We start from the raw sequence: 11925 nt of genomic DNA, 5'->3' as shown, positions 1-11925 counted from the left end.
GGCAGCCTGTGCCACGTAAGGAGCCTCTGCCTTAAAGAAGTCTGTCTCCCAGCTGGAGGAGAAGTTCAGGAGGAGAGCACCTGCCAAGCATGTGCCAGGCTCTGGGTTTGATCCCTATCACTGCTGGAGGGAGGGGGAGTGAAAACTAGCAAAGCCCAGTCAATAGGGAGAAAACGAACAAGTCTAAAGCACAAAGGCAACAAAACCAAACTCAAGAGAGAATCTACATGAAATATGTACAAAAATCCCACAGAAAAAAAACTGTTATTTTTATCAGCTAATTTTAAAAACAAATTTAAAACATTTCTAAAAAAAAAAAAACACCTACTCAGAAAAAATATATATCAAAGTCACAAGAAAAGAATATCACAACCAACTTTAAATACAAGATATTAAGAGCAATATGAGAAGGCCGGCTGGAGAGATGGCTCGGCCCTTAGGAGCATTTGCTTTTACTTTTGACCCTAGAGCCTCCTCCCTGAGGACGAGCTCGCCCAGTACTGGAAGGCGCTGTTCAAGATGCCAAGGGAAGGAAACAACCAACAGTCTTACCTACGAGGCCTATGAACCGCAGCAACGACCAGCATGGCACGATAACCATGTTCTAAATACGCATCCTCAAATCCACCAGGAAGTGTCGGCTCTCATCCCTCATCGAATTCTTGCAACAGACAGAGACCACTACAGAAAAATACAACTAGCCATAGTGCAAGAGCTCAGTGGATCATGGGAGCTCAGCTCCCTACAGATACATGTGCAGCACAAGCCCTCCACCTAAGGTCTTAGGAGCCAGAGAACCAGGAAGTGGCTGTGAGAATGGGTCTCAGGAAGTGGCTGTGAGAGAGAATGCGTCTCTTTACACATTACTGGGAAGCTTCATCCGTGATGCTTTGACAATCTGGCTGCCTAAGCAAGACCCAAACAAGCACGGTACCACAGAGGTGCTAATATGATAAGGAGGAGTCTCATGGGGACCCACCTCTAGACAAAGAACTAGAGGCAACCAAGGAGTTATGAGAACTAGAGAATCAATCTTCTGGAACGGTGAGCCCCTGACTGGTTATCCAATGCATACCATATGCACACAAGCAATACTGAACAGACTGAATGGGCATTTTTAATATTTTTATGGACACACACCACACACACACACACACCAATAACAAAGAAAAAGAAGCCATGAATTACAGAGAGAAAGAAAAGTAGTTATATGAGAGAGGTTGGAGGGAAGAAAGGGGAGGGGGAAATTAAGCAATAATATTCCAATTTGTAAAAAATAAGCATGTTAAAAGAAAAGGAAACTAATGGCAAAACACCATTGAAAGGTTTTTTTTTTTTTAATGGAGTCAAGAAACCATCAACATGGAAGACCTACTTAGGACTTGGGTGCTGGCTATGAACTCTAATCATCTTTGCCACTGGATCAACATTGTGCCCAGAAACTCAAGATGCTCATCAAAAGGTTATCACAGTCTTGTGTTAGGGGCCTTTCCCTTTTGTTTATCTTCTTCTATCTTCTATCTTCTATCTTCTGTCCCTTCCTTCTGAATCTTCTATCAGCCACATCACCTTGTTCCTTCTCAACACTCAGGATCTCCTCCCACCCACCCCCCATCGTGTTCTGCTGAACTCCTGCCTTCCAAATTGCAATTTCTACTCTCCTAAATAGTCATTTCCACTTTTAAAAGAAAGTACAAATTCTTAACAGAATATTAACCCTTAACAAAATTTAAACAGTATTCAAATATATTTTAAAACCCCACAACACTGTAGACATTACCACTTTTACAAGTAAACTCTGTAAGTCTTCAGGAAATAGATAGTCAACATTTTATATGTATTCTCCCAACATTTATAGAAAAAAAAAGGATTTTTAAAGTATTTTTGTAACTATAAAAGACAAAAGAGTTTCTGAAGAAACATTTGCAAACAAAATTTTACAGCATTAAAATGTATCGTGGTCATTACAATAGAACACAGTATTATTAGGGCACACTCTGGCCTACTTGTAACCAGCATTTTAAGGCAAAAGCCTCATTACCTGCTGTCCCAACAGGCTTGGCCACCCATCCCAGTAGCCATCACAGGAGTAGTGGTGACAATCTGCATGCGATCACGGAACTTTAATCAGCACGTGCTGGGCAGAACACATAGGAGGGTTAGTTAACCCAAGTTCCTCTTCAGGTAGAGATATGAGCCTTAGGTTTAGATAAAGTGAGGGCAGGGGAAGAAAGCTCTTCGAGAAGTCCTTAGGGTATGGTCAACTGATCACTGTCTTTGTTCCTGCTGTCTAAGGCCCCCAAAGAAGTCCTTATTGCTTGAGGCACCAAGTAAAAGTGATTGCAAGAGCTCCGGGGTACAGTCAGCTGTCAGGGATAGCAGCCCTTCTCTGTCCCATGAGGTGCTGCTGTTCCTAGAATCCAAGGTGACTTTGGGTTTAGGACACCCAGAGACTTTGTGTGCCTTTGGGGGATAAGGAACAAGGCGTGTAAAGAGCTGACAGAGATGTCTCAGTTACCTTCCTGCCTCAGCCATAAGGGAACCAAGCTAGGTTAAGTTGCTTAATAAACACTCCTGGAATGGTCACCATGGTGGCAAGCAGGTGACTCAAAATGGGGCAAAGCAAAGGTCTCCATGCTGTTTGTAGGTCCTCATAGACCAAATAATGTACTTCTTAACTGAGAAACTGGGACAGTAAGATGGGTCAGCGGGTGCTTGCCTTTCAACTCTGGGTTTGAGTCCCAGAGGTCACATAAGAATGGAAAGAAAGCATTGACTACACAAAGTTGCTCTCTGACCTCCACACACACACCATGGCACATAGGCATGCGTGCACATGCACATACACTGTTCTAGAAATAGCATACCTTATAGTAAGGAATCACCGCACTTAGAAAGGAAGGCAGGAAAGCTCTAGAACAAAAAGAAGCGAATACACCCAAGAGGAGTAGACGGCAGGAAATAATCAAACTCAGGGCAGAAATCAACTAAACAGAAACAGAAGAACTATACAAAGAATCAACCGAACCAAAGTCAACAAGATAGATTAAACCCTTAGCCAGACTAACTAGAGGGCATAGAGATAGTATCCAAATTAATAAAATCAGAAATGAAAAGGGAGACATAACAACAAAACATATCTTAAAATAATTATTCTGCTTGTTGAATATTAATAGTTGAAAATATTAAAATCATGTTCTATAAACATAAAAAAAGAGTGTCATCAGATAGCACCCTCAGACTACAGAAGAGCTCCCCCACCCTGTTGTACCTGCCTCTCTGATGCACCCACCAGTGTATTTTAATCTTGCCTTGATTTGTTACTTTCCTTGTTCTGTAAAACTATAAAAACTTCATGAAACTGCTTCCACTTTGGAACATGGAATTTGGGATAACCCAGCTATGTCACTCAAAATGGCTCTAGAACAAACTATCTCTTATTCTCTCCCTGTAAGGTGAAAGCTATGTCTTTTGTGTCAGCACGACAGATAGAAGAACCTTAAAGAGCAATGCTTCTTAAGATGGGCGTGATGGCTCATGGCTTCAGTGCCAGCACTGAGGAGGCAGAGGCGGGCCTCGGAGTTTGAAGCCAGCCTGGTCTACACAGTGAGTTTCAGGTTTTGATAAAGAGGGTGGGGGTGGGGGATGAGAAAGGGAGAGAGGCGAGGCGAGGCGAAGGGAGGCAAGAGAAAAGAGTCTAAGCTTCTGGTTAGAGGAGGAGCCTGAGACTTCCCAGGAGCTGCCAAAGCTGTGCTTCTAAAGACCCAGATGGAGGCAGAAATCAAAGAGGAGAATACATGATGTTATAAGTAACCCTCATAAAATACAGGCAAGAATCAGAGGAAAGAGAAGGAAGAGAGGGATGGAGAGGAGGGGAGCTCACAAGTTTTTGTCTCCAAAAAGGACACAGAGGTCATAAATTCAGAAGCCTGAAGCCACTACACCTTAAACTTCTAAAGCAAAGCCTACTCATACCATGTTACACATCAGTTCTTCACCTAGACACACACTCAATAGAAATATACTTATATTCACGAGTATATTTATATATTAAAATGTCTACAGCCACTCTAGTCTAACAACCCAATACTTGAAATAGATCTAGTGTATTATCAAAGTGCATACATAAATCATAGCCCATCACAAAACAGACTGTGGTCTGCTGTCAGGACAAATAATCACTGCACAGGACCACCTGGACGAACCACATTATAAGCTAATGTTAATGTTGTCACCTTGGCAAGATCGCCTGGAAGATGGGCCTCTGAGAATGTCTGTGGGGGCCCAACTTGCTTACAGTATTAATGGCCACTCTGGTGGGTGGCGCTCAGAAAGCAAGGATGCTGAAAAGAAAGGTGGGAAATGGAGGCCTGACTTGAGGTTGATAGGGAGTCTACTGGGAGCTGAGATGGGGAACCCATGGGAATCAGAGCCAGCCTTACTACAAGACCTAGACTATGGACTCCCCCACTTTTCCTGCAACCTGTAAGAGACTGCGGGTCTGAACTTTTTCTCAGAGCCCCACCATGCTGTCTATAGCATCAATTACTCTTTTACTACCCCACCCCCTGAAATTTGGCTCAGTGTCCCAAGCCTCAGTGTCCCCAGATGCCAAACGTGGAACTTAGGATTTGGTGTTTACCATGGTAGATTTTGGTTTTGTTTTAGTGTGATTGTTTTTGCTGTGATTCTTCCCCTTGAAATATGAATGTTTACTCGGTCCCATTACATGTTGGGAATAAACTGTTTCGTATTTCATAGAAGCTGACAGTTGAGGCTTTGGACCTTACAGTGTCAAAACTATTAAAGACAATGAGGACCTTAAGGTTGGACTAAAATCATACCATATTATAAGAGTGTTCTGAGCTCATTGAGACAGGTGACCTTAAAGGTAGAAGGTCATAGCTTAAAAGTGATGTTCTGAGCCTGGCATGGTGACAAGCCCTCAGGAGGCAGAGGCAGGCAGGTCTCTAAGTTCCAGACCAGCCTGGACTACAAAGTGAGTTCTAGCACAGCCAGGGCAACTCAAAAGAACCCTGACTTGAAAAACTGAAGGAAAACAAAAAGGAAGAAAAAGAAAAAAGCGATATTTTGAGAGTGGAGTTATTACAGTACTAACTGTCACTTTGATAAAGTCTACAGTCACCTGGGATATTTGCTGAGCAAATGGGGGATTGTCTTTTTTATGTTAGTTGATGCCGGGGGTAGGGGGGCTCATCTTCATCATAGGTGGGACCAACACGTTTCCCTTTAAGTTGCTTTTATCAGTGTATTTTATTGCAGCAACAGGAAAAGAAATTAAGATATTGTGTTTACATTAAATACAGAAATGAGAAAATCTGGGGTTGCAGAGATGTTAGGAACCCTGGCTGCTCTCAAAGAAGACCCAGGTTCAGTTCCTAGTGCCCGCATGTACTCACGGCCAGCCATCTGTAGCCCCTTTCCTGGCCTCTGTGGGCACCAGTCATACACATGGTGCACAGACATACATGCAGGCAAATAAAATAAAACTGAAAATATTTCCCAATAGGATTTTTTTAAAGAAATTATCAAAGTTCAAACTAATATGTCAAGTGTCTTGAGGGTGGCAGCTCTTTGGATCTAAAAATGTTCCCCAAGAATATGAGAGATCACACAGTCTCTCCCTCCTTCCTTGTATGTGCCCCCCCCAGGTCCCTCTCTCCCCTCCTCCCTCCCTCTCACCCTTCCTTTTGCCTCACTCTCCCTCCCTCACTCCTTGCCCCTCACCCCCTCTCTCCCCTCCTTCCCTCCCTCAGTCTCCCTTTTGCATCTTCCCTCTCTCTCTCTTTCCCTCTTTCCCTCCCTCTCCACCTCCCTCCCTCCCTGTCACTCTTCTTCCTTCTCTCTCTCTCTCCAAACACATCCTGTCATATGTCTCACCAGAGGCCCAAAGCAGTGCATCTGCAGGGCCCTTAACTGAAACACCCTGGACTGGAAGTCAGAGTGAACCTTTCCACTTTATGAGCCAATTTTCTCAGGTATTCTGCCACAGTAGCGGAAAGCTGCCAAACGCATTAACCTTACAAAAGTGTTCCTGGCAGTCAGCAGGCTGTTAAGGGCAACGGCTCACAGTCTCGGCGATTCCTCCAGGTCACTGTTTTAGGTAACTAGTAAAGTCGAGTTTGGCAAATCAATGTCTAATAATTAGTCTTTTCTACATGACTCTACTTCAAAACCACTACAAACCGCACATACAATACACAGATCATGCATGTTGTTCTTTAAAGTTTTGAACTTCAAGAAACAAAAGTGTTTTTTGTGCCTCTCTCAGTCATTAATCTTACCAGTTATTAGATATTGATTTATCTGATGGCTTTCTTAGAGCACTGCATGTACTGTGTGTCTGCCAAGCATGGCTTCACCTGTTACCTGGAACAGAGTGACCTGGAGGAAAAGCTGAGATGATGAGCCGTTGCCCCAAACCCTTCTGTAAAAGCTTGCTTGCTTGCCAGTCTGACTTGTATTTTAGAATATAAAATGAGAACGCAAACTGAGCCTGGCATCAAAACCTTTCAGGATTTGTCCTGGCTTTGGTCCATCAGTGGCGGCTCATCTCTTCCACTCACTGGTGTCAGAGTGCTTATTCCAGAAAGATTCCCCCGCCCCGGATGCTCAGATGTCCGAACTGGGGCCCCAGGTGGTGGTGCTGTTTGGGGAGGTCAGGATGCTGCACCCTGCTGGAGGATGTACGTCACTTCAGGCAGCTCTGAGCGGTTCCAGTTCCCTCTCCACTTCTGCTTGTGGTTGAAGATGTGCACATCAGCTCCCTTCTCCAGCAGCTTGCCTGCTGCTGCCACACCTCCTCGATGAGGTGGTGATGAGCTCGTCCCCATGGGTCTATAAGCCAAAATAAACCCTCCTGTAAGTTGCTGTTGGTCATGGTGTTTTATCCCAGCAACAGAAAATAACTAACACACAAACAACTACATTCCAGTAAATACGTTTAGTTTTTATATAAGTTATGTATGAAAGGCTCGTGTTATCCCCATGGTGTAGCCAGATCTAACCGGCCACAATAAGTAAACGCAATGCTGTTCCTCACAGCTGTGTCACTTCCATCAACCCAGAGCCACACCGTGTGGGGGGCTCTGACACCAGATTGAAGAGTAAATTGAAATCACACTTCTGATATTATTCATTGTTCAGTGTTTATTAAACGGGGTCCAGTGACCGCTTGCTTGGTTCATTCTCAGGAATTCAGAAAAGCTCAGAGAATACAAATCCTCTCAATGCAGCAAGTGCTGTGTTCCCATATGGCCAGAAGGTGGTGCTAGAGGTCATGGTCATGGTTCGTGGCTTGTCCTTTCTTCCAGAGAACTTCTGCCTCTCCAGGCCTGCCTTGTGAGAAGGAGAACCCATTTGACCCTTGTGTATCTTTGCAGTTGGAAAAATCTCCACCACTAACTGCTGGTGTGAGCACGGTGGAACTGAGACAGTACCAGCGCAGACAGCAGCATGTGACACTTCCCTGTGAAGAGGAGCAAAGAGCAATGACAGAAGCAAACAGGCAGCTGGAAAGTCGGGATAAAGGTCCCTGCCTTAGAGGGTGGGGATTACAGGTCACCAAAGCAGAGTAGGGGTCAACCTTGTGTCCCGAGGGAATTCCCACAGGAGGCTAGAGAGCTGTCTGTATGGGTGAGAAGTGACTTACTTAGATTTTATGTGTCTATGAGGCAGAAGACAGCAAAGAAAAATAGAGTTGTGGGCAGGAGAGGAGTGTCAGGAACCTAAAGGGAGACCCAAGAGGGCTGCCACCAACACTAAGGGCGCGTCTCCAGGCTCACACCCTTGCATGGTGTCTTCCTTCCCTTACCATTCTGTAAACCTTTTCCATTAACCTGTCTCTACACTGGGTACTATTTTGGATGCACCGGATACGTAGCAGTGAACAGGGAACTTCCATAGTCATGAGATGGAAGGACAGGCATCTGCATAAACACCAAGTAGCAAAGGGGAGGAAAGAAAGGCCGTGAAGAAAGGGGGCACAGAATGGGGTAGACGGGGTAACTGTGGAAAAGGACAGTATGCCCAGAAAAGTATCTGATTAGAACCCTGACAAAAAAGAGCAGCCAGGTCCTAGGGGAAGACAGAGAGGAAGCAGGGGGACCTTAGAACTTCTCACAGGATGACTGAGAGCAACGCCTTGCTTCTCCAGTGTGAGGGCTGTCCCTGGAAACCAAGGAGGCTGCATTGGCCCTGTGGAGGAGGTTATAGAGGAACACCACCTGGGAGGCTGCCTCCGCCACTCAAGGCAGAGATGCAGGTACAGTGGGGTATCTCAAAGGATGCGATTCAGAATGCGTAAGAGGAGTCGATGAGACTCGCCTATGGGAAAGCAGATGATAGGGAGTGGATAGTGACCTGAGTGTTCTGAAGCCAAAGAATGGTGGTGCCACATGCTCAGACGAAGAAGATGAAGTTGGACTGGACTGTGAGCGGTGGGAGGGAAAGCCCTGCTTTGTCTGTGGAAAGATGGCGTAGGCGGCACTGTATGGTCTGTGTGGTGTGCTCCTCTGCTTTATCCTGGTCAGTGGGCACAGCCCTTCTCCTCCAGACGAGCCTGCTGGTATGGCTTGGCTCATGACAGAATTATGCTGACTAGTTTTAGGAGAACAAGAAACAATAGAGAGACCAAGTGAAATGATACGCAAAGCCAAGATCCCAATGCCAGGGACACGGCCTTGGGCTGGGGTATACAGATGGCTGTGTAATCCCACATGGCCCCACATTTTGGGGTAGGAGTAATGGTAGACATAAGACAAAAAGAAGTAGAGGGTGAAGTGGAGTGAACCCCAAATCCAACAGGCCCAAATCACATGTGCACTGAATCTGTAAAATAAACTGCCTAATAGCTCGTTCGCATCCCATGAGAGCAGGTTTGGGGTGTTCTTTATTATTAGCAACACTAGACTAAAGGGACACAGTAATGTCCCTCTAGCCACTAGCTCTGCTTTAGGGGATGGAAAGGGGCAGTGGCCAACCCTTTTGCCTACTATTAAATATACAAGCATGGGGTTATCATGGTTACCCTTAGCAGGACACTGCCTGCCTGTTGCCCAATACAAATGAGAGATGGGCTCAATAAACAGGCTGACCCAGAGAAAACCCGGCCTTCTGCCACTCTGCCATTAAGTTGAAAAGACCATTAATTAGACAAGCAGCTAGCTTGCTTATACCACACCTAGGAACTTCCCTTCTTCCCATCCCAACTAGCCCAAGCAAACTGCACAGTTACTGCCACAGTATGTAGCTAAACTGTGTTCCTCAGAGGCCAACATGTAAGGACCTGGTCTGCGGCACTGTGGAGACACGATGGAACCTCTAAGAGGCAGGGCCTTATGGGAGGGATCCAGATCACTGCAGGCTTCCACAAAGCCACAGCTGAAAACCTCAACCTGGAGTCCTCAGTCCCTATGACACAAGACACCATGCGACTAAGTGTACAGACTCTGGGACATTACAGACTGCAGGAAATAACTTCTCTGCAAGTGAACTTCTGCACAATGGAAATGATATGGCTGTAATGGGGGTGTGGGGGCAGTAATGGGGGTGTGGGGGCAGTAATGGGGGTGTGAGGGGAGTAATGGAGGTATAAGGGCAGTTGACAGAAGTGTCACACACAGAAAGGGCCCAGATGCCAGCCACATCTGCTTTCAGAAACTCAGCATGTGGGAAACACCCCACATTCCTGTTAGAAGTAGTGTTTCCTTCTGAAGGCCTTTTGTCTTCCTTGTCCATCCACCACAGATCAGCTTTGAGGACCATGTCAGCTCTCTCTCCAGAGCTGCCCCTGCCCCGTCTTCATCTGCATCTCCCAAGAGTCCCTTGGCGTCTTCAGTTGTTCCCTCCCCTCATGAGACAGCATGTCCCCTAAGCTGTGTGGCCCAGGGCAGCCCCTCCTAAGTCCTTTTAAGAATTTGCTTTCCTCTCCTGAACCCCTCACTTCTCTCACACAGCCGCAGACACAAAGACCAAATACAAGAACCACCTCAGTCTGCATCAACAAGCCACCAGTGGGCTCTGTGACAGTTTGAACAAGAAACAGCACCTATAGTCTCAAACATTTAGTCCCCAGTTGGAGCGCTATCTGGGGAGGCTTAAGCAGTGTGGCCTTGCTGAGGGACGTTTGTCACTGGGGTCAAACTTTGAGGTTTTTGTGTACAGGTGTTTTACATACTATGTGCATGTAGTGCATGCAGAGGCCAGAGGAGGGCACTACATCCCCAAGAACTGGAGTTGTCACAGATGGTCATGAGCCACCATACAGGTGCTGGGGAAATTGAACTGAGGTCCTCTGAAAGAGAAGCCCGTGCTCTCAACTACTGGGCCATCTCTCTAGCCCCCCAACCTGGGCTTTTAAGTTCCAAAACTATGCACAGTTCCCAGTTCACTCTGCTTCCAGCTTGCAGTTTAAGATGTGAGCCTTCTTCAGCTTCTGTTCCAGCTGCCACGCCTGCCACTTGCCGATTGCACGCCACCATCGACCGACCACTCGTATCCCTCTGTAAGTGTGAGCCCATTAAACAGTTCCTTCTACAAGTTGCTTTGATCATGGTGTTTTAGCACAGTGGTGGAAAAGCAACTGATGCCGAATGTAAGTCCTTCCTCCCTTCATCTGCTCTCAAGATGCTGTCAGCTCTCTCTGAGCTGGACAACATGACCGGATTTGGGTTTGGGAGGGCCAAGAAAGAAACCTTCAAATACAGCTTGTTTAAACTGAGGCACATGTAAAGTACAGAAACTCAGTGCATGACCGGATGCATTCTTACCCACATATAAATGTAGCAGCTCCCAGGAACTACCTCCCCTCTCACTGCTGATACTGTAGTTTTGCAGGTTCTTGAACTTTTAAATGAAAACAAGGCGCCCAATCCTGAGCCTTGCTGGTGCCTGTATTCTTTCGTTCCATATTGTTGAGACTAGTCTGTGTTGCAAATAAGTCAATTATTTTACTACTGTGCAATACTCTATATATTCACACACATGTGTTACTTTATTCTTTCTTCTGTTGGGGTACACATAGGCTATTTCCAGCAATTTCTAGCAACTGTGAAGTCACGGTTTCAGTGGTCTTGTCTTTCTCTTGGGTGGGACCCAAGAGCGAAATGCTGACAGGCGCACAGCCAGTACTGGTAGGATCTGCCATACAGACTTCGGGTACAGCTGTGCCTATGGCCCCCTCTCTAGAGCAATGGCTTCTGATTTGGTATCCCAGCCTCATCTTCTCCAGTATAACACAATAGATGGCCTAGGCTATGGCACAGGGCAGACTTTGCTGCCTACCTGTGAGACAAGCACACTAACTTTAAATCTTTACTCACCTGGAGAGAGAGAGAAACCATTCTTTCCAACCAGGGCTGGCATCTACTGTACTAAGAAACTATGCACAAACCGTAGAGATGGCCTGGAGATTAAAAGCACTGGTTGTTCTTCCAAAGGACTTGGGTTTAATTCCCAGAACCCACATGAGAGCTCACAAACATCTGTAGCTCAGTTCTAGGGATCCCTCCCCCTCTTCTGGTCTGTGGGTACCAGGAACTCACAGACAGGCAGGCTACCCACATACATAAAAGTTTAATTTAACGAAAGGAAACAATGTATCCATCATTTATGATTGATATTGCCAGCGTATGGCGGGTACTGGTGCTGAATGTTCTCCTCTGCCCCCCCACACACACCTAACGCCCCCCAATATGCTGTCACCAAACAAACATTTTGAAGCTCCTTATTCCCATGGGGTTCTTTACAACTCTGGCACCTGGTAACTGCTTCCCTCCTACTTGATATCTTGTGGCTGCTTTTGCCCCTCCTACTGCAGTTGATGGAGAAAGCAGGGACACTGGAAGTCAGAACCTCCTAAGCAGTTCACAGAAAGTAGAGGCGGCTTCCCACCAAGGAACCTGG

General features: G+C 46.0%; 1 protein-coding gene across 1 annotated transcript; it reads right to left on the bottom strand.

Moving 5' to 3' along the window:
- Window positions 1-7155: 7155 nt before the first annotated feature.
- Gm30732 (predicted gene, 30732) lies at window positions 7156-11512 on the bottom strand. The gene is made up of 2 exons (XM_017319385.2): window positions 8383-11512; window positions 7156-7489 (listed from the first exon to the last, which is right to left on the bottom strand). The coding sequence occupies exons 1-2, from the start codon at window positions 9030-9032 to the stop codon at window positions 7219-7221; spliced, it is 921 nt and encodes a 306-aa protein (XP_017174874.1). The 5' UTR covers window positions 9033-11512; the 3' UTR covers window positions 7156-7218.
- Between the last annotated feature and the right edge of the window lie 413 nt (window positions 11513-11925).

This window comes from Mus musculus, chromosome 2 (genome assembly GCF_000001635.26).
Source record: "Mus musculus strain C57BL/6J chromosome 2, GRCm38.p6 C57BL/6J".
Taxonomy (NCBI): Eukaryota; Metazoa; Chordata; class Mammalia; order Rodentia; family Muridae; genus Mus; species Mus musculus.
Note: the sequence above shows the minus strand (reverse complement) of the source record. Positions and strands in the feature narration are given on the sequence as shown.